General features: G+C 57.9%; 1 protein-coding gene across 4 annotated transcripts in view; it reads right to left on the reverse strand.

Annotated features, from left to right (window-relative positions):
• Positions 1–6,767: 6,767 nt before the first annotated feature.
• The window catches only part of EVI5L (ecotropic viral integration site 5 like), a 61,409-nt gene continuing 45,351 nt past the window's right edge, over positions 6,768–22,825 (reverse strand). For 3 of the 4 annotated variants that reach the window (XM_025189155.3, XM_006132023.5, XM_025189157.3), the window contains 6 exons: positions 17,144–17,284; positions 15,313–15,471; positions 13,406–13,552; positions 12,697–12,792; positions 12,413–12,508; positions 6,768–9,642 (listed from right to left, as the gene is read on the reverse strand). In XM_025189155.3, the coding sequence (XP_025044940.1) occupies positions 9,319–9,642; positions 12,413–12,508; positions 12,697–12,792; positions 13,406–13,552; positions 15,313–15,471; positions 17,144–17,284 (963 nt within the window). In that variant the 3' untranslated portion in view covers positions 6,768–9,318. Of the gene's footprint in view, positions 9,643–12,412; positions 12,550–12,696; positions 12,793–13,405; positions 13,553–15,312; positions 15,472–17,143; positions 17,285–22,825 lie in introns of all 4 variants that reach the window. The other variant, XR_012896643.2, reaches the window with a different exon arrangement.

Consider the following 22,825-nt stretch of genomic DNA (forward strand, 5'->3'; position numbering starts at 1 on the left):
ACAGTGGGTGGGAACAGCCCACAGGGATGGGGGACAGGGGCAGCATTGGATGGGCCCAGATCCGCAGTGTGTGGGAATGGCCCATAGGGATGGAGGAACAGGAACAAGCCTGGACAGGCCCCAACAAACAACAGCAAAAGGCCCGAGTTGCTGCCTCTTCCCCGCCTCCAGACCCGGAAATTCAGAGGACAGGGAAGAAGGCAGCAGCCATCCCCTCCGTCCCCAGCAATGCACACCCAGTGCTCTTGGGCTGTGTCTAGACTGGCAAGTTTTTCTGCAAAAGCAGCTGCTTTTGCAGAAAAACTTGCCAGCTGTCTACACTGGCCACTTGAATTTCCGCAAAAACACTGATGATCTCATGTAAGAAATCAGGGCTTCTTGCGGAAATACTATGCTGCTCCCGTTCGGGCAAAAGTCCTTTTGCACAAAAGCTTTTGCGCAAAAGGGCCAGTGTAGAAAGATCAGATTTGTTTTGCGCAAAAAAGCCCCGATCGCGAAAATGGCCATCGGGGCTTTTTTGTGCAAAACCGCGTCTAGATTGGCACGGACGCTTTTCTGTAAAAAGTGCTTTTGCGGAAAAGCGTCCGTGCCAATCTAGACGCTCTTTTCTGCAAATGCTTTTAATGGAAAACTTTTCCGTTAAAAGCATTTGCGGAAAATCATGCCAGTCTAGACGTAGCCTTGCAGTGCAGCCGCCTCTGGGGTGGTTACCAGCTGGAGTCAGAGCCGTGGGAGGCAGCTGTGGCTGGGACACACACTGCTCTTGCAGAGGTGTCTGCGAGACCCGTGCACAGGCAGCCAGGGTCCTACCTGCAGTGAGCTGCTCCGAATCCCCTGCCTGGACTGCCTGCTCCAGCTCAGTCCCTCAAGCAGCTCCTGCAACACGCCCCTCTCCACATCCTCTCCAGCATGTTGGCATGTGCCAGTTTCGCTCCCTTGACGTCTGTTTCTGCTCTGACTCATGGGAGCCCTGATTCACCTGCCCACTTCCTGTCTCGGCCAGGAGGCTGTTAGCACAGATCTTGCTCTGGGCCGGGCAGGCTGGTTTGGTGCCAGAGCTGAATGGGCAGCAGGGACAATGCTTTTGTCTTGCTCGAGCCTTCCCATGAGCCGCAAAGCACAAGCACCTGGTGCCTGCAGCCATTGGGTCTGTCTGCCATTGTCAGGTGAACCACGCAGCGGTTAGCATGGCGGGCCCATCTAGCCCGGTATCCCACCTGCCGTAGCTGCCGGCAAGGCCACCCGCAGAGGATGCCCCCTAGTGGGCATCATGGAATAACCTGCTCCCAGGGAAAGTTGCTACTTAACCATTAGCTAAAGGTCAGCTCAGGCCCTCAAACACTGGGGCAGCTGACAGGGTGGGAGCCTGGCAGGCAGCTACTGCTGTGGGGGCATAACTCAGCTTCGCTAGATAGTCCAGCCTCGAACAGCTGAGATCCCCTCGCTTGGCCAGAGGAAAACTTCGCTTTGCCAGGGAGGGTCCACCCACCTCCCCCTCTTTTCAAGTCCCACCTGCAGCACCATGCCCTGTCCAGACCGAGGGGAATTATGGATGAATTCAGGAGCCCTGGGGCCAAGGGACACTTGGGTCACCACGCCGACAGCCTGAGCGTGACGAGAGCCTGTTCGGCATGGAGCAATCCCTCCGAATGGCCAGCCAAGGTCAGAATGTGAGTGCGCTGAACCCCGCTGGCGTGTTACTCCTAGGGCGGGTGGCCAGACTTGGGGCCTGGGAATGGGGCCGGACTGTCAGCCCTGCGGAGGGAGCCTCTCGCTCTCGGCTGTGGGATGCCCTTCAGTCATGGCTCCATGGCCCAGCAGCTGCCAGTTAAGACTGGTCTGTGTGCGGTGGACTCCAGCCCTACCAGAACCGGGACCTAAAGCCACCAAACATCCGAGCTGGCAAAGGCTCTGGGCTGGATCCTGAGCTGTCCCATTCACGTCAGCAGTGACGCTGATTGCACCAGCGAAAGGTCCAGCCCTCTGTCCCCCATGCCAGTTCTCCCCTCCGCCCCTTGCACAGAATGTAAGGCCCCATGGAGCCACAATGCTCACAGTCTGACCTTCAGCACAACCCAGGCTAGAACAGCGCGCCCAGGTCCAGCGCTCAGCCCATCTCTTGTGCGAGAGTTGCCATGGCTCTTTGAGAAACCCTCCTGCTCAGGAGCTGGAGAATCCACCCCACCCCACCCCACCAGCATTTCTGGTGGCGCGTCACCCCTCCCTGTTAAGTATTTGCTCCTTAGGTTCAGTCTACACTGGCTTTAAATTCCAGCCATTGAATTGTGTGAGGCCATTGGCTGCTAGTTGTGGGAGCAGCCTTCTTTCATCGCTGTGATCATCCAACCCTGAGCACAAAGGTGGAAAGAGCCCCTGGCTGGAGGCTGAAGCTCCATCAAGCCAGGCTGGAACTGAGATGCGCATGAAGGAAATGAAGGACTGGGACTGGTCCCAGGAGGTGCAGTGGTGTCTCCATCGCTAACTCAAGAGTGGCTGTATCTCTCCGGGGGCTTGTGCTATAGCCCCACCACAAGAGATGGGCTGGCTGCAGGAGTCGCTGGGTGCGGTTCTATGTGGTTTGTGTTACATTGGCCAGACTAGGTGTTCACAATGCTCTTCTCTGGCCAATCGGTGACTATTTTTAACACTGACGCGTTCCAGATGCACTCCAGAAGAGGCGCTGCCCCGCCAGCCGTTCCCGGAAGAGACGCGCCTGTCAGAGCCCAGTTAGTAAGACAGTGTAAATAGTTTATTGGTTTTGATGTTTTTCTTTTTTTGAAAGTACAGATGTTTTTGCACAAGTTAGTGTTTTAAATGGGCAGGGGCTGAAGAGGACGAAGGGTACAGAGGGGTAGGTCACTGCTACACAGATACACCAGACGCATGAGTTTGGGGCTGGTCGGCCCATCAGGGGCCAGTTACAGAACCATCAAAATGAACCAAAATTCACTGCAACCTGAGAGCACTTCTTGGACATGGAGCCAAATGGGCTTCCCCACGGCTGAGCTGGGTGCCCCCGGCAGCGTAGGCAGGCAGCAGCCAAGCGAGGAGCAGCACCAGTCTGACAGGCCTCTGCACACTGATTGCCAGCAAGGGAGGCAGCCGTGTGTTGGGAGTCCCTGTGGTCTGGGGTGTCCATAATGACTCTCTCCACTGCCAAGTCCCCTCCTCTGTCTCACCCATGTCACCTTCTCTGGAGAGCTGGAGAAACTGGGACCAGTTCCACAGCGGGTGGAACTTTGCAACTCCAGTGGGGCTCTAGGTACCCCAGCTGGGGATCTGCCCCCTGACTCCTACGAAGCAATACAGATTTACACCAGCTGGGGATCTGGCCTGACTCCAATAGAGCGATGCTGTTTTCCATGAGCTGGGGAATGGTCAATTGCTGATCCCTAGTGGGTGAGCTACCCCGCTGCATGTGTGAGTACTGGCCAAGAACCCCGGGTTTAACCTCACCAGTCCTGCTTCCCAGCAGAGTAACTGGAACCAGTGACCAGGTGGCGGTGGAGTTTCCATCACCAATGGATTTTAAAGCAACGCTAGATGGCCACAATGATCCCTCTTCTCGTGGGATGAGGGATCTGTAATTCCTGATCATCTCCTTCATTCGGTCTTCTACGCTCTCTGCTTCCTGCTGGTAAGTGGGAGCTGTTAATGCCCCAACAGCCCAGTGGCTTCCCAGCATCTATTAAAGAGCAGGCTGATGGCACAAGGCGGACAAACAGAAGTGACAGAAACAGACGTTTTTGCTCTTACATGTGGAGGCTCCCCTGACAGCAGTGTCACCAGACGTGCTTCCTAGAGGTGGATTTGAACCCAAGTCCTGTCTCCAAGTGCCTCCTGGGGGGAGTCCAGCCTGAACTTTAAGCCTCTTTTATCTCCCCTTCACTGTTTCTCTCTGAGTCCTGAACTCAAGACATTAGTAGCAGTTTGAAGTCTGCTCTGATCATCCCCAAGGGACACCTGAGGCAAGTTCCTTCCCCTCTCTGGGTCCCAGTTTCCCCCCCACCCTCCATTATGTCTGTCTAGCCGTAACTCTTTGGGGTAAGGACGGTCTCCTACCAAGGTCATGTTCTGTGCTGTAACATTCTCACACAGAGGATGAACCCTCCCGCCCAGAGCAGCAGGATACAGCCTGCAAAGTGCCAGCAAGACCATGCTCCCAGCGCTAGGAGCTGTGCTCCTCATGAGGGTGATTTCCCTAGAGCGCTGTGGGGTCTTGCCCAGCCCTGGTGCTGGGACCACACTAACCTGCTGCTGGGATCGATAAGGCCTCAGTGTGTTTGAGCAACACCCATCTTATTCGGAGCCCTTCAGCACTGTCAGATACACCTAAGAGTTCATCCAGCACATCCCACAGCATTTTCCAAACAACAGCCCAGCCATCCCATCACTGGTTGGGGAAACTGAGGCAAAGGAAGTGACTCACACTGTTCAATCTGGAGCCCAAGCCAGGATTGGAACACCAGAGACCCTGGGCTCCCAGACCATACTCTACCCACTAGGCCAGGCTTCTCCCGCCCTAAAGGGCAGGATCCAGGTAAAGCACCCAAGAGCCCACTACACCCTTGATATGCCTCACTGGCGCTGCCCACAGCCCTGGCTGTGCTGAGCGAGGGCTCACCGCAGTGGATCAGCCCAACGACCCATCCTGTTCTGTCTCCAACTGGCCTGTCCCAGCTGCCTCAACACTTGTAGCAGGCAGGCAATTGAAGAAGCAGCAAAGGGAGCAAAGCCGCCAGGTTTGGGGCAGCTGGGGGTAGGGGAAAGGTCTGGCTGAGGTTAGCCCGTGGCCTGATGAGTTGTACTTAGGCTACTGCTGGGAGGAGGCAGGCATGTGTCACCAAGCAGACGTGCCCTGCCGTCCCGGATGCGGCCGGTCGGATCTGCACAGCTGCAGCCTACTACAGAGCACAGAACAGGCCAACTTTTGGCACCTTGTTTTAGTTGCCACTCAAAATCCGTACAGGAGAAAACCGAGCAGACCCCAGCCTGAGTCGCTCGAGAAGGGCCTTGCCAGAGCCGCGGGGGGTGGGGAGTGCATTGTCCCTTTAAATGCAGTGCAGTTTGCTATAATCAGAATCCAAACCCCTTCCCTAAGCCCCAGTAGCCAGCCCTGCAGGTGGGACGTACAGGTGTCTGTGATGGAGCCGACAGCAACACGCCCTTCAACGGGCAGGCCAGGGGAGCATCCAAACCGCTTTCTCCAGCGCCTTGGCCTTGCAACACTCAGCCACGTGTACGAGCCATCAGAGTCCCCGATGCCCCCTTGCATGGAGAGTCTGGGAAGGAACCGGTGGCTGAACTGGTCCTGTCTGGGGGATGGAAGCCAGCCACAGCCTTTCCCCAGTGCCCAGCAGTGCGGTTTGCAAGAGGCCTGTGCTCCCAAGCAGACCGCAGGGGCGCTATGGAGAGGGAGCCCCCGGATGCATTGCTACTGGGGGACAATATTCTGCTCTGATGCCCTCTGGCTGGGCATTTTCACGGACAGCAATGGGGACAGGCCATGGGCGGCCAGTCACTCCGGGTGGGGCGAGAATGCCGCCCGTGGTTACACCCATGCAGTGCCAGCCATGTCAGTGGCATTGCCTGGGTGTCAGCAGGGGCAGACCTGGCCCTCTGGTCATGCACCCGGCTGCAATGCAGACGTGAACCAGGGACTTCCAGTGGGCTGCAGGCAGCAGCCCTCTCGAGGAGTCAGCTCATGGCGTCTGCAGGGAATGCTGCTCGTCTCCTCCCTCCTGGCACAGCACTTGGGACGCTGTGCTGGCTCTGAGAGCTAATTCCTTATGGGGGGAATGGGAGGGGAGCTGGGACTCGACACCTGACTGCTCATGGGTAGCGGTGGACGTGGACAGGCAGCAGGAAGGGGGCATCTGGGGCCCAGTTCCGCCATTACTGACTGCAGTGCGAGCCCCAGAAACCACTGGGTGGGCGTAAGTGGAGCAGGATTCCCGCCCAGCAGAGCAGGCGACTGTCTGCTTCCTGCGGCCCAGCCATGCCCCAGCCTTTGCAAGGCAGGACCTCTCTGCTGGAATGCGACAAACCTGCCCGAGGGGACTGAGTCGGGGGCCCTGACTGAAGCCAAACTCCCGGCGGAGTCAGAGAGCCGGAGCCAGAGGCGGTGACGGGTTTGGGAAGGTTCCTCGGAACGTACGCAGCAAAGCTCTGACTTCAAAGCCATGTTGTGCCTAAGTGCTGAGGGCCAGATCGCCAGTGGGTGTAAATTAGTGTCACTCTGTGGAGCCGCAGGCTAACCCCGGGTGTGCACCCGGCTCAGTGGGGCCCTGCTGCTTTGCACTAGCTCCGGGGCTGGAATCTCCCGCTGTGGCCCAGCACCGCTCCTAGCCCTTTGGAGCCTTTCCTTAGGCAAAGCTCTCCGGCCTGGATGGGGGAAGGCCGAGCCCAGGAGGGTAGCGGGACAATTTGGATCAGTTACGCCAGCGTCAAGCCCACTGAAACCAATGGGGGAAGGAGCATTTCCAGCGGGGCCCTGCCCCTGGGCCGCGCTCGGAGCTGGCGCGACACAGAATACATCCATCGAACACCAAGGTGGTGCACGCGGCCTCCGTGCCCAGTACACGGGCTCACAAGCCATCGGCTCTTGGAACAGTCCCCAGTGCAGCAAGCAGCACCGGGCCGGCCAAGGCAGCGGCAGAGCAAGCCCTGCATGAGCCACGGCCCGCGAGCGGGGCAGGCAGCGGCTCTCTGGCGGGTGCCTTCTCTGGAGAGGGGAGTATCACAAGAATTTGGCAATACAGTGCAGCATGTATATATATTATATATATATATTAAAATATACAGGTTATAAATACCCAACCAATGCCTCTCCAGGCATATTTATCTCAGTCTACATAATACTTCAGCCCAGGACGCGGTGGGAAGGTGAGGGGCTCTGAGCAGGCGTTCGGGTCCACTGAGCCTGCTGGTTTCCGAAAGGGGAAGGTGCTGCCGAGCTGGGTGGTCCAAGGCTTCCCTCCTTTGCAGCAGCCCGCAGGGAAGGGAAAAGCCCTGGCAATGCCTGCTGGCAGAGGAGGCGGAGTGCATGGCAATGGATGTGTGAGCGGCTGGAGAAGGCCTTAGGGAACCAGGCAAAGCCACCCAAGGGGAAGGGTGTCCCCCAGCTGCTGGCTCTCGGGGGTTGCTGCATGCAGAGAGCAGACAGAAATCAGAGCAGGGGTGAAGCAGGGGCAGGACAGGAAAGACGGGAAGGGCCCAAGGAAATGAAACCATTCTCTGGAGCACATCAGGGACTGCTGGGTCACTTAAGCCGGCTGCCCATCCCTTCCATCGTGCTGCTCTCTGCTGGAGCAGGCAGGGGCTGTGATCGCCCCGTGCGCCCCATAAACAAAACAGCCAGACCCCATGGACAACACTGAGTCCATGGGGCCCAGCAGCCTCCGTCCCTCTCCCTGGACATGACAATTTCCTGCTATGTCCCAGCACTGCATGAGCCCTGCCATGCAAGCGCTTGAGAGATGGGTCTTCATCCCCGCCGCCCGAGATCTTCCATCCTGCTGCGAGCAGCCCGTCCTGGGGACCTCGCTGCTCCCAGTGGGCGCGTTGCCGGGGCACAGCAGGTGTGGACGAGAACCAACACGCCAGCCTCAGGTGCTTGCAGCTCCATGACGTCGCTCAGTGAGGTGAGGCCCGAGGCAGGGAGCGATGGGACAGAGCCTGAGTCTGGCAAACAAACGGAAGCGCGATCTGGACTGTTTTGTAGTGAGAGGTGCAGAGCCCGGGCTGTGCTGGTGCCCATGGGTGTAGTGTCATTGTCTTCAGGAGAGCGATGCTGGCTGCCTTTGGTGGTCTCCCAAGACTCTTCCATGCAAGTGATGCCTGATGGCCACATCTACCAAGAACGATGCTGCTAGCCCTGGTGGGGAGCACCCCAGGCAGCGCTTTCTTGGAAAAGTCCTTCATGGGGGTCACATTTGCAGACTAGGTCCGTCCCAAGGAAGCTGTTTCCCCTGCTGCCTGCTCACCAGGACAGGCTTCAAAGCGGTGAGCGGTTCAGCGGTTGTGGCCGGGGGGCCGGTGTGGAGAGAGGTGGCCTGGGTCTCTCTGAGCAGCTGCGGAGCCCTCCGTAAGGGACGCTCCAAGGAGGGGCATTTCCATCCTCTGGCCAGGGCTCACAGGGCTGTGCATGCCCTCCATCTGTCGGGCCAAACCTCACAGGACTACGGAGACAGTCCAGACCCACGGTGCCAGCTGCAGAGCTGGGTCAGAGGAACCCAGGCCAGGCTGGTTGAGGAAGGGGAAGCCCCACCATGCAGAGAAACAAACCTCCAGAGGATTCCCAGCTGGGGACTCCTCTCTCTGCCCCTCCCCAAACCGCTCCTGCTCACCCGCGCTGGGCAGACCTTGGCAGGGAGACGAGGTTTAACGTGTTGATCTGGCTGGAGTGAGGGGTGGCTCTCCTTTAGGATCTGTTTCCACAGAAGTCTCTCTAGACAAGGAGGTTAGCTGGAAACCCTGCTGTTTGCCAGATGGAGCAGAAGAGAAAGGCAGTAGTTCTGCCACCTTCTGGAGACCTGAATGGTGCAGGAGACTGGGCGTGCAGCTCCATTACGGAGGGGGACGGCAGGGCAGAATGTTGCTCTCACAGGTTCCCTTGTGACATATGTAAAGCTAAGTGCGGAGCCCCCCGAGGGGAGCCCCGTTGGCATCGTAACATTTTAAATAAATAATATCTGGAGAACAAAAATAAAATCTCATCTCTCATGTCACCAATCAGGCTCCTCGATCCACAATCCCCCGCCCCAGACTCCTCCCGTCCTGGGGAACAGGGATCCAGAGGCCTCCAACTCTCCCCTCTCCAAGCAGATGCTCTGGGGATTGTTGGGGACACTCATTTAAATAACGGACGAGGGACTCACTTTCCCGGCCCGGCGCGAGGCGGAGGATGGGGGGGAGGACGGTTGTCGGCCAGGTGCCCACAGCCACGCCCACCCCCCGCTCACCATGACACCGGGCTGAGTTCTCGAGTGTGCGAACTTGTGGGGGAGGCAAACCAAGGAGGCCCTGGGGGCAGGGGAATGAGGGCTACGCCATGGAGTTGGAGTGGAACTACGGGTGACGACAGCGCTGGAGAAAGGCAGTGCAGACAACAATCAAGGTAGATGTTCTGTGTAACGCAGGCTGGCTGGAGAGCTGTCCCCGCTGGCAACAGAGATGCAGAGCTCTGAGCCCAGCCGCCGTGGTGGGTCTTTGATCTCCCTCACCTGCTGCTCCAAGGAGAGGAGTCTCTTCCTTCTGGGCAGCCCGCTCAGGGCCCACTCGGCGGAGGGCAAGATCCCCTGGCAACGGCATCTCCTCTCACTTGCTGAGGGTCTCTCCGAAGATGCTCTGTGGCTCCATCTCACCGTCGGCCTCAGCAGCGGAGGGGGGGTCCTCGGGCTCACTGTCTGTGGAGCCGTCGCTCTCCTTGCCGGAGCTCTCCGGGCCCCGCAGGAAGCGGGCGTTGCAAGGCGAGAGCGGGTACAGCACGTCCTGCAGGGCACCCACCACCATGGGGTTGGTCAGCAGCTCCTCGTCTGAGGAGTGCAGCGAGTCCTCGTCCACCGCCAGATGGCTCACAATGTGGATGCCGTCAAAGCCCATGGAGTCCTCAAAGGGCTTCTGGCCCTTCATCAGCCGGATCTGGAGAGCACAGGGAACCGGAGGAGTGAACAGCAGTGACAGGGCTGGCACACGCACCCCCACCAGCCTGCCTGTCTGGGTTGGATGGGGCAGGGTGTGTGGATGTGGCCGCTCAGCACCAGGAGGGAAAAGGTGCGGACACAGCTCCCCCCTGGAGGAGAGAGGGGGAGCTCGGGGGCAGGGGGAGCAGAGGGAGCTCTGGGAATAGGAGGGTGAGACCCAGCCCACCCAGCACAGGGCAGAGGCAGCTCCCCAGGGTGGGGCAGCTGGGGCTTAGGGAGAGGGCAGAGCCAGCCCCTCGAGTGGAGGGACGGGTTTGGTGGCAGCAGCACAGTCCCTGGGGCATGTAGCTGTCAGGCTGCCTCTGAGAACGTGCTCTGTGCTGTGGCTCTTATGGGCACGGCGTAAAGGCCAGGGGGAGGCAGGGCCTGGACACATCCTGCGTTCAGCAGGAGCTAGACCAGCTGGCCCTTGTGGCCCTTTGTAGCTGTGATTCTCCGGCCCCCAGTCTGAATGGCTGGGGTGGGCTCTGGCTGAATCGCACACACAAAGGGTTCTGCTGCCATCTCGGGAGGACACGGCGTCTGGCGTGGCAGGTCCCAGCTCTCGGCCCAGACTGTCGAGCTGCAGCCTGAGCTGGATTTGGGAGGAAAGAGACAGACGCAGCGAGACCCTCGGCCCCTCTGGCAGAAGCACAGAAATGGGGCCCTGGGCTGGGAGACGCTGGGAAACCCTCTCTCCTAGCAGGGATCTTCCAGTTTCCTTCTCCTGCCACCCCTGGGGCCAATGGCAAAAGCCCAGTGGAATAAAGCTCTGGGGGAGGCCAGAAGGGCCCGGAGCTGGATGACTGACAGGGCCTGCCTGCTGAAGAGCCCACCTTACGGCTAAGGAAAAGGACTGAGAGAATTTCTTGGCTCTGTTTCTTGACAACCTTGGGCAAGTCATAGTCCCTCTGCATGCCTCAGTTTCCCTAATCACCCTGGCCCACCTCACAGGCTGGAGTTGGGGGCTGAATTCATTCCTGTTTCCGAAGTGCTGTGACGTAGATCCTTGGGGAGCAGCGGCAAGTGCTGCTTTTGTAATTAAACAGGTGCCGCCAGATCCCCAGCTGGCACAAATCGGCAATGACAGGGGATTCCACGATCCCCAGCTGGTGTAAACAGGCAGAGCGACAGGGGAGTCAATGGGCCAGATCCCCCCTAGTGTAAATCAACACTGCTCTATTGGAGTCAGTGGGGCTACAGGCATTTCGATCTGCCCAGTGCAGTTGGGTAACCTCTGTGCCCTGGGAAACTGACAAATCAGTGTAAAAGCATCACACTGGGTGACACTGTAGCAGACGGGGAATCCCCAAAGCCTTTAGTGTCTCATGGCATGGAGAGGCCCAGTGCAGGCTACCGGGAATCAGGGAACCCAGCCAGACACGGAGCATGGCCCAGCAGGCTGGCCAGGCTCACACTAGGGACCAGGAGACATCAGGGCTGTTTGAAATATGGCAGCATGGAGAGGCCCCAACCAAAGTCAAGGCGGCTGCACAGACCTCAAGAAAGACTGAGGCACTGAACAGACCCTGCCTGAGATGGGGGACCTGTCACCGGGCACTGCACTGCCCGTGAGGGTAGGTGCCTGTCTGCCAGGTGCCGGCAGACCTCGATCTGTGCGTGACAGAGGGAGCTGTTAGCGTCTCTGCTGAGCCCGGCTTCCCATCTAGGCCTGTCCTGGGTGCTGGCTGGCTGACTCAGAAGCAAACCTCTGATCTCTATCAGCTCCCCTGAAAATCAGTGACTTGGAAGCCTCAGTCACAGGCTGTTTCTAATGAGACGTTACCATGCGTGGGAGGCTGTGGTCTGCCACCAAGACGCTAGGGCGAGAGTCTGTCGCAGCTGTGCACGGCCCAGCACCAAGGGCAGTTAAACCCCGCTGGGCACAGGGAAATGACAGTGGCAACATGCCCACCCCACCTCATCAGGGCATGGCAGTGACTGCTCTGTCCCATCCACTGTGGCAGTGCCAGCCTCCGGTTCTCATGCCCACGGCTTGCCATGGGGAGATGTGTCTAGCCACCCGTAGAGGCAAACAGCCGGGGATGTGGTAGGGTACGTGGCTTCTTCTGTGGCCCCTCATGCACTGACCCTAACAGCACCCCCGAGAAGCGGGGCAGGGCTCTCTTCCCCACTGGGCAACCAAGGAAACTGAGGCAGAGAGCGACTAGCCACTTACCCAAAGTCTCCCAGGGTGTCTGTGGCAGAGCAGGGAACTGACCCCCCAGTCCTGTGGTGCCATTGCAGGCCGAGCCCTTACAGGGAGGCGCTCGCAAGGACAGGTCTGGGCAGGAGGCCCTGCCTTTCCCAGCCCTGTGCTCCACGGTTCAAAGGGCCGAGTAGTCTGGGGGCTGCAGCCTCAGTACACATGCAATGAGGCAGACAGGAGGGTGGAGACAATACAGGCTGCAACCAGAGATGGGCTGCAGACAGGAGCCCAGGCCCCTATGCCCCCAAATCCAGAGCTGGATCCAGGTCACAAATTTGCCAGCAGCCCAGACTTCCTGTGGGCCTGGCTCTGGATGTAGCCTCTGTGCTGAAGAGGGGTCAGCGGCAGGAGGCTGGGTCCGGCTCCCTCAGCTGCCCCTTTGGTTCGGAAAGCGGTTGCTGGGATCCCGCGAGGAGGGCGCTGCAATTCGCTCCTAGCTCCGGTCTCGTGGGACCCTGGCTCCAGGGGAACCCGCCCTGCCCCCACCATGCACAGCACTGGGGCTGGGAACTGCACTCACCTCAGCCTTGAGCTCGTCAATCTGGTCCTTGAGCTCCCGGATGTACTGGGAGGAGTCCGAGTTGTTCAGCTGCCCTTGGATCATCCCTTCTTCCCTCTGTGGGGAGCGGGCAGAGAATCAGGCTGGGGCCCAGGAGCCTGGGAACAGAGTTGGGGCAGGGATGCCAAGGCAGCAGCTGCTTAGACATCCTGCCCCCAGCGGGGATCGGGACAGGCCCTGGGCAGGCGGGTGGGGGTTGTGCTCACAGATCCACACGCCTGGGGGAGCTGATTATTTCCCCATACCTGGATCTCCAGCTCAGCGATCCGCTGCCGCATCTCGGCCACGGCTGCCATGCTGTCGGCCTCCCGCAGCCGCACCGCCATCACCTCCTCTTTGCTCTGGGGGCCAAACACACGGGATGAGGGCCAGTGCAGCAGCGGGGGAACTATGGGACTCAGCAAGGGAGGCTCACGTCTGCAGAGACCAAACTCGGGGAGATGCCACGTCTCTGCAGAAGGCACCAGGACCCTGACGTGTCACACAGCTGCAGTGACCACGCAGACTCTGCCGCGTTAGCTTGGGGGACAGAGAGGAGCCCTATAAACTCGCCCCGGGGTAGCCCCTTTCCCAGAATGTGGGCGGCCTCGCCAGCATGTCTGTCCAGCTGGGCCCAGGTCTACAGCGATGTCGTGTTCAAGGCAGATGGGGGAGCCCAGATATGGGATCCCCAGAGCAGGATGTGTCCGGGAGTCAGCACGTCGGGGGCTGCGGATCCTGGGTCTGGGAGAGGGTTTCTGCCCCCGCTGCTGTGCAGGGAGGGCTAGTTTTGCTGTCTGGGGGCTGCCTCTTGCTGCCGAGCCCCTAAAGAGCAGCCAGGTGGATTTCACCCAGTGCCAAGCAGAGCCGAGCGGGCTGGGGCAGGGCAGGGCAGGGCCCCACAGGGCTCAGGTTCCTGGGCTGAGCAGGCTGCCCCCTCTGCCCTGCTGTGGCTGCCCCCAGCCTGGCACCTACCTTGCACTCGGACTCCGCATGCTTGCGCTTGGTCTCGCTCAGCTGCGTCTGCAGCCCTTTGTTCTGGGCGGTGACGTACTGCAGCTTCTCCTGCAGCCCCAGGCACTCCTGCTCCGTCCGGCTCAGCAGATTACTGTGAATCTGGTCCTGGGACAAGGGCGAGACAGACGGAACCTGGCTCCAGGGACAGGCCATTCCCAGCCCTATTGCTTCCCCAGGGGGTGTGCAGGCGCCCGATACACCCCCTCCCACCTGGAAACACCCAGACTACACCCACACTCTGGAACTGCGCTACAGGCATGTGCAATACCCACCCCTGCCTCACAACTGCACCCCACTCTACAGCAGCACCCCCTTCAATGCACCCCCAAACTAGTGTAGTACATTCATGCCCTGGCCCCCAAATACCCACCGCGCTCCCAGGCTGCAAACACCCCCTAGCTGCACCCGCGCCAAGTGTACATGAAAGACTCGCCCACAGCCTTGCAGACACCCACTGCGCTGCCAACCCCTAAGAACGCCCGTCCTGCGGCCGCCCAGTGGCCCTTCCAGCCCACGTCCTGCCTGCCTTCCTGGGAAGGAACAGAACAGGGCCCCGCGCAACTCAGCCCGGCCCAGCCTGGGCTTCTGGCAGTCACCCAGGGCACCCTCTGCCACCAGCCATCCCCGGGCACCCAGCGTGGCCACACTGCGGGACGGCACTGCATGCACACGCAACCCGACACGCACTCCCACTCACCAGCACGCTGGGCACGCCCCCCTCTCACCAATGCACGATACACGCACTGCCCCCAACACTGCACATCCACCCCACTGTAATACCCCGCACACATGCACCCCCCCATTCACCCCCCTGCACTGTACACACCCTGCACACACGCACCCCCCCACACATCCCCCCCCACCCCCCTGCACTGTACACACCCTGCACACACGCACCCCCCATCCACCCCCCTGCACTGTACACACCCTGCACACACGCACCCCCCATCCACCCCCCTGCACTGTACACACCCTGCACACACGCACCCCCTACATCCACCCCTGCACTGCACATACTCTGCACACACCCACCCTCCACTGTACACCCACCCGCACCCACTTTACATACTCTCCGTCCCCTATTGTACATACCCTGCACACATCCACCCCCCATGTACCTGCACCCCCCAATGTACTTGCCCCGCACCCCTCACTGAACATACCCTGCTCCCCCCACACTGTACATACCCCACCCACACTCCCACTGTATATACCCCTACACACTCCCCACATACTGTACATACCCTGCACACACCTGCAACCCCCTGCACTGTACTTATCCTGCGTACATCCACCCCCCGCTGTACATGCCCTGCACACATCCACTCCCCCATGCACATGCACTTCCCACTGTAAATGCCCTGCACATATCCCCCACACACTGTATATGCCCTACCCTCAACATACAGTACACGCACACATACCCATACCCTTGCCAACACACTGCTACTCATGTCTTGCAACTCTCTACCACCTACACACACCCTGAACTCAGCCTGCACACATCCACAACCCCTACACACAGGATCTCACACACAGCCACACCCGTAACACACTGTGCATGCCCCACACACATCCACACCCCAACACACAGAACTCCTCACACAGCCACACCCCCAACACACTCTACTCACCCCCCATCCCCACCACAGTGGGCACACCCTATCCAATTCCCCTCACTACATACTGCCCATGCCCCACACACCTCCCACCCCCAACTGCAGGCCCCCTTGTTCTACCCAACCCCCCTCCACCTGCACATTCCCTCCCCCGCACTCACGCAGCCACACTGACCCCTCCCCTCCTCCTCTCCCCATGGGGTGGCTCCAGACCCAGCTGGCTCCTGGCCCTGCCAACTGCCTCACCTGTGTTTCAAGCTCTACCAGCCTCTGCCGCAGCTCCCGGAGGTCAGCCTGCGCCTGGGCCTCCCGCAGGCGGATGGTCATCAGCTCGTCCTGGAGGTCGTTGATGGTGTTTTTGCGGGGGGAGTCCTTCCAGCGCCCGCCTGCTCGCGACAGGTGAGCCTAGGGCAGTACAGGGAATAAGAGTAGGAATAAGAGATTCTCCGGAAAAGGCTTTATTTTCCGGAGAATCACGTCTAGACTGGCACTTTTCTCCGGCTTATCTCCAAGCCAGAAAAAAGCGGCAGCTATGTTAATGCAAATACCGCGGGGGATATTTAAATCCCCCGCGGATTTGCCTATTCCAAAGTGCTACATTAGCATCCCTTTTCCGGAAGGGGTGCCAGAGTAGACACAGCCAGGGAGTGGGCACTGGAGAGTAAGAATTATTCAGTGTGGCTTTGCTGCTTAGGTTTCACTTGACCTGAGACCAATGGGGGCAGACCTCCTGCAAGAGGCAGACATGCGAGTGTGATTTCTTGTAGGAAAACAGGGCGATGTGGGCAAAATGCCCAAGGCTAAGGAAAGGGTGGCCAAACCAAACCCTCAAAGGGTTACGCTGGAGGCAAACTCAGCCTCCGTTGGCCCAGGGAGGCCGCCAGAGCCCAGGGTCCAGAAGCTAATGGCACTAGGAGAGGGAGGCCATCATGCAGCCTGCCCTCTCCGGGACACGCACGTCCTGCTGTGCTCTCCTGGGCTCGGACACATCTGACCCCAGTGGGAGCGGAAGGCTGGGCTACTGGAGAGACATTCATGATATGGAGGGATGGATTTAGCTGGGATTGGTCCTGCTTTAGCCAGGGGGCAGGACTTAATGACTCCTGAGGTCTCTTCCAGCCCTGGGATTCTATGATTCTGGGACCCAGGGAACCCATGTGAAACATGGGTGCTGCAACTCCAGCCAATGCTGCTGGACTGTGTGGCCTGGCTGGGTGTCCAGTGCAGACACAGGACACATCATGGGGGAGCTGACAGTTGGGGTTCTCCCATTCGCTGAGCACCCACAGCCGGCAGCAGGTGTTTCTAGCGGTGGTGCACATCTGCGCATGCCTTGGCGCACATGACAAAGATTATTTTGCGCATGGGATATAAAAAATTAGAGAACATTGTCTACAACCTTCTTTGGGAGCTTATTCCAGAGCCGAAATCTCCCTAGCCGTAGAGCGGATAACTTCTGCTCCTACCTTCAGTGGACATGGGGAACACGTGATCGTTGTCCTCTTTAGAACAACCATTAGCACATTTGAAGACTCTTATCTTGTCCCACCCCCCACCAGCTTTTCTCAAGACTAAATGTGCCCCGTTTTTTAACCTTTCCTCACAGGAGAAGGTTTCTAAATCTTTGATTTCATTCACTGGTCTCGTCTGAACTCTGTGTAATGTGTCCACACCTTTCTTGAAGTCTGATGCCCCAAATGGATGCAGGAGTCTTGCTGAGGCCTCACAGGTGCTGTGTGTGTGTGTGTGGGGGGGGGGGGCAATTATGGCCCATGTCTTATACACAACACTCCTGTTAGTACACACCGGAATGAGGGCAGCTTTTATTGCAAGGCATCACAGTAGACTCAGACTTTAAGGTCAGAAGGGACAATGATGATGGGCTAATGTCTGACCTACACGTCATGGGCTACAAAACCTCACTTGGTGTTCTGGGGCCTCACCCATCCTCCGGTTCTCAGAGATTATCGGTAATGGCTCCAACACTGAACGCATCACCGGGGGTGTCTCAGCCCATGCGCTAGGGTGGGGGGCTGTTGGCCTGGTGATGAGTAGCTGACGGGGAAGTGGGCTTTACCTGCCAGCTGTCATTGAGCTCCTTCACGTGCAGCTGCAGCTCCTTGAGCGAGGTCAAGGCCTCTGCCTCGCGTACCTTCAGTGCCTTGAGCTCCTCCTGCAAACGGGCCACGTTGTTCTCGTCGGGAAGCGAGCTGTTCCTCTGCAGGGAGGTGGAGGCAGAGGGTGTTAGGCTAGGGCCCAGCAGCACAGGCTTCTCCGCTCTGACCATTGCACCGTGCTGCCCAGCTTTCCACATCCAGGCTCTGGGGCCATCCAGGGTGTCCCCCAGGGAGGGCCTGGGTAGGGAACAAGCCCTGCACTCAGCGGGAGACCTTGGACTCGTCGGGAGTGCTGCTGGGGCACAGAGTGACGTGGTGCGGTGCGTTAGGGATGTGAGAGTTTAACTGGTTAGCTCGTGGAGGCTGCAGCGGCTCCAGCCCTGCAGGCAGGGGCTGCTCCGACCAGAGCCGCCTGTGTGTGGCAGGCAACCCCCTGCTGCTCTCCCTTTAACCAGCTAGCCAATTTAACTGATCACACATCCCTGTGTGTGCCACCCAGCTCCCCGAGCTCCAGAGAACACCAGCAGGCCCCACTCACACCCCTGTGGTAAGCAGAAGGCAAAGGACATTCCAGGTGGCTCCAAACTTTGCACTGGCAGGCTCTCCCACCAGAAAGGGAAGCAGCATGGCCCTGGCACGGGGAGCACCCTCAGCCCCAGCCAGCCAGAGCCATGTTTGGACACTGGCCACGATGGAAGTTCAGGCCCCACCGTGGTGGCGATTCTAGAGCAGAGCCCTGGCTGAGGGCTCAGGAGATGGGCCAGGCTTTGGCTCGCTCCGGGAGCAGGGCTCCAGCTGCTCACAGCGGTGCAATTCCACTGGAGACCATGCAGCCCTGGCCAGGGAGCAGCAAGGGGCTCGCATTTCCACCCATTTCTTGACCGGAAGGGCTGCAGCGGGGCCGAGCGCACTCTGCAAACCTCCAGCTACAGAAGGAACGAGGATGAGCCTAGGCGAGCCCAAGCAGCGCCCCTCTGAGCTCTCACAGCCTGCGGTCACCCCTGGCAGGGTGGCCACCCGAGTGGCTTTTCTCCAGGGAGCAGGGAGCTGAAGCTGCGTCTACATGGCATGAGCTGTGCTGGTGGAAACTCCCATTAGGCTGAGATCCCTGGCTGGGGCGAAGCAGCGCTGCTCCATGGAGTGCACGGAGCGGTGCCTCTTTACAGCAGCTGAGGCCAATCAGGAGCTCTGGGCCTGCTGAGTGAGTCATACACACGGCACAGGCAGGGCGGAGGCTTCCAGCCGGTTTCAGACACCACCCCCACGTTCTGCAGGAAAGCAATGGAGGAGGTGCTATCTCACCCTAGTCAGAGCAGAAATCACATGCTGGCAGCTGCAGGGAAGGCAGAGGTGGGAAGTGAGGGGAAAAGTTAGTGACAGCGAGTTCATCTCTACTGCACTGCCAGGGACCCTGCACCCACCAAGAACCCTGAGGTTCGTATCATACTAGGAAGCAGAGTCACCCCCTTCATCAGCCTCGGCAAATCAGCTCAATACTCCTAGCAGCTCCACACCACATGCTGCTCTCTCCTCATGCAGCTAATCGTAACCCTAGGCACGGGGCAGCACCCCAGTGCTCTAGCTGTACAGCTCAATGTTGTGTGTGCACAGTGCTTGGCGCAGCGGGACCCTGATCACCGAATGCGGCCTCTAGGCCAAACCATAATCTACTATGTGTTTGGAGCGTTTGCGCGTTCATCTGTCTGTGAGTTGGTTTGATCAAGAACGTCTCCTAAACAGTAAGAGCTAGGACCACCACATTTGGCACGCAGCTTCCTCTTCTCCTGACTTAAAGCAAGGGCAGAGTTTGATTGTGTCCGGACAATGGAAAGTGCCTGGAATTTGATTGTTTCTCATAAAAGGGAGGGGTCTGGTAGAAGGGACAGTTATACTATAGAATAACCACAGGGGGAAGGCAGCAAGGGGTCAGAGATGGGAACTGGGACAACTATAACCCCATTAGGCTAGCAGTGGGTAGGAGTGGAGAAAGGGACAGCGCTCTACTATATATTTCAGAGAGTTTGTCTGCCTGTTTGTCTGTGTCTCGGTCCCCTGAATGGGGGGACATGGACCCCTCCCCCGGCTGCGCCCGATGCAGATGTAGCAGCCATGGACAGGCACTTCTCACCAGGCCCCAAGCTGCTGAGGTGAGAGAGGGCTGGGGTAATCCTCTCCCTCTGGGCAGCCTGCCTACTGAACCCCTCCTCCCCCAGTCCCACCCCAGAGCAATGATTTAAATGCAGAAAAGAAAAATGTATTTGAGGTAAGGACGCAAGCAATGCTGGGTAAATCTTCTAGTATCAACCAGCAGGGAGAAAACATCACCCTGCTCCCAAGCGAGTGACACATGCCCTGGTTCTCCCTCCGCTTCGTGGATTATTGGAGAGAGAACGGATCTGTGTGTAATGGGAGAGGGGGCAAGTGGTGACCCCACTTAGACCGGAGCAATCACACATCTGCTGCAACATCCGTTAGTCAAATACACCCTGCGTCCTTCTCATTCCGAGGACAAATGGGAACCCAGCAGTGGTGTCACACACAAACACATGCGGCTGTGCATGGTCCAGATCTCTCGTCACCCCACGCTTCAGGGGCTTTTGCACTGCCGTGTTGGGTGGAGGGCAAGGCCTTGAGTCATCCTTCCAATCTCAAGCCCCCATGGGCTTTCTCACATACTGAGCAGGTGTGGTCACAGCAGTGCGAGCTGAAGCAGGAAGGGCTGGTTTGGGGCTTGTTGGGGTGTTAAAAGGGTGGGAGGACCTGATTCTCACAGCTGCAATCAGCTAAGATGAGGCTCTCCAGCATCAGCTCAGCCTGAACTAGAGAAGCTAGAGGTTAGATTTAAGGTACAGAAATTCAGCACTGGACAGACCACCCCCTAAAACACAGGCATTGTGTAAACACACGGGATCAGGCATTCAGGTCAGCCTGCTAGGACTGGGACCCTTTGATGCATTTAGATCCAGCACTGTGATCAGACTTCAAACACCCCCACTTAGTTGGGTTGGGGGGGGAGGATATTCGGGCTCAATCTCTGGTTAGATCAGACCAACAAGAGAAGGAGGGAAGGAAGGCTTAGCAGACCTCACTCTTTGGGATGTGTTGTTTTTTTCTGTAACAGACGAACTCGGCTACCCCCTGAAGCTCCTAAATAATATCAGCAACACCCATTTCCAGCTTTCCCTGGGTGACCTCTGGCCTATCGGGTCGATGATCCTTCCCTGCCATGCTGGGAGGGTGAATTCATAAGGTAACTGAGGTGCTCAGCTTGGGGCCCTGAAGGTGTCTTGATGGATGGGGCCTGCTGTGTGGAGGCGGAGGGGAACCATTGGCCCTTGGGCTGTGACCCATGGCACCTTTTGTGTCTCTGTGGCACTGAGTCCCACCTGCAGCCACTGCAGGAGCCCCATGCATAGGACAGGACTGAACCTACTTAGCCAAGGCGGCTTCGCTTTACTAAGTGTCTGCTGAGCAGGCCACGACTTGCCTTTTCCATATCCCACTAACTTGGAAGGCTCCATACCCTGAACCCAGCCCAACTCTTCCCATCAAAGGAGACCTGAGAGCATGGGGGAACCTGGCATGGGCGCTGAAATCTGCAGTGATCACAGACCCACTGCACTGGGGAGGCTGGGACCTGAATTTGGGCAGGAGAGCTGGCAGAGCACTATAGTATACCCCAGTCTGGCCATGCCAGCTCCAATACAACCAGCTCCTCTCCTCTTCAGTGAGCCCACTGGGGAGGAGATACCCCCAGCCAGGAGCCAGAACCTTTGGCTAATTAACTCTTTCCCTCCCTCAGCCCTCGCTCTCACTCGGCTCAGAACCGCACCAGCAAACAGCCGGGAAGCACATATTCCACCAGGCTACACAGATCTGCAACCTGACCCCAACAAAGTGAGCAGACCACAATGTAACCGGGGACCCTGTTGCAAGGGGAGCTCTGGCTCTCTGGCCCTTTGGCTCCTGACCTCTGAGGGGGGTGAATCAGTGCTGACAAGTGGGTTTGTGATAGAAACTGCATTTGCACCAGTCCCCCACTCCAGGTAGTTACATTTGCCAGCTTTCGTTCAGGACGGTGGAGAGAGAGTTCCACTAGAATCACGGGCTCCCTCTACAATGTCCTCTCCTGCTCCCATGGGATTGCTGCTCAAGCCTGAAATTAACCAGGCAGTGCCTGCAGCGCCTTCCAGAGCCAGGCTTTGCTGACAGACTTGAACTGTTTATGCGAAGCACAAAAGTGCACTGACGTGCAACATACAACCATGCAGGAAGGAAATGGTTACAAGGCAAGGCCTTTCTGGAAGGAGGGGGGTTATCAAGCTGCTTTTATTTTTAATCACTCACTGATAATCATCTTCAGAGGTTTTCAAATCTAATCCCAGTACCGACCGCAAAGGAACAAATAAATCAAATGTAGAATCACTCACTGCAGGATGGTCAAGGAAAAAGAAACGTGGGCAGAAAATCCTGTCTGCAGGAGACACTGTCTGGGTTCTGGTGGATGCTATGTAAGGTGGGGAGCCTTTTTAATATGGTCCCCAAGCAGCCCAGGAGGGTGAGTAACAGTCAGTCACCCTTGTTCTTGGCAGAGGGTTCAGGCTGAGCGAAACCAGCCATCAATTATTAATTTATTTTATAGTAGCATCCAGATGCCTTGATTGAATTCAGGGCTCCAAATGAAACACGGAGACAAAGTGACTTGCCCAAGGTCAGACAGCAAACCAGTGGCAGGGCTGAGGAAAGGCCCCAGGTTTCCTGACTCCTTCTATACATGGCCCACATGGCCTCTCCCTGCTAGTGAGATGGAGTCGATAGAAGATGTACTAAAGATACCGGCAGCCCGAGTGAGGCAAATAAAGTAAGAGTCACAAAAAGGCCTGACCATTCACATCTCAAGTCAGGCAGTGTCAGCACAACTTTGCACTTGGACTGGAAACCACCGTGAAAAAGCCAGGGTGCTGCAGGAGTCTTCACGGTGCAGTGTAGTACTCAAGCAGTGCCCAGTGTGGCACCGGGGGCACTGCCAAGGCTGCACTGCCTTTCCGAAGGCTGGGACCTACAGAGACCAGCTGACATCAGAGCCCTATTGTGCCAGGTGCTGCACAGACCATGACTGGGATTCTTCTTCACTTCCTGTCCCAAACTTTCTCTTGGTATTGCTTGGTGCACTGAACAAATGCTCCACCCTCAAAAGGAGGCTGCATTTCAGTGTGCTAGGTGGGACGTCTGCTAAGTGCTGTGGGGTCCTTCAGGTGACAAACACGCAGGGAATAAAGCATATCTCCGCCTCCCCATGCAAGTGCTTGGAGTGCCCCATGTCCATCACTATGATACGCACAGCAGCTGCCACCAGTTCCTTTCAGGCCCTACCACAAGGAAGGCTGAGTCTAGCTTGGGACTTCTTTGCTTTGGATTGTGAGCTACAATTCAACACCAGCTGGGCTGTGTCTACACTGCAGGCTTCTTGCGCAAAAATTTGCGGAGTGTCCACACTACAAGCCCATTCTTGTGCAAGAAAGTTTAGAGTAGATTGTCAGAATAGAAGGCTTTCTGCACAAGAGTTATTCCTCTCCCCACGAGGAATAAGCCCTCTTGCACAAGAGCTCTTGTGCAAAAAGGCATGTGTGGACGGGAACAGG

Source organism: Pelodiscus sinensis, chromosome 31, assembly GCF_052426305.1.
Source record: "Pelodiscus sinensis isolate ZL-2025 chromosome 31, ASM5242630v1, whole genome shotgun sequence".
NCBI lineage: Eukaryota > Metazoa > Chordata > Testudines > Trionychidae > Pelodiscus > Pelodiscus sinensis.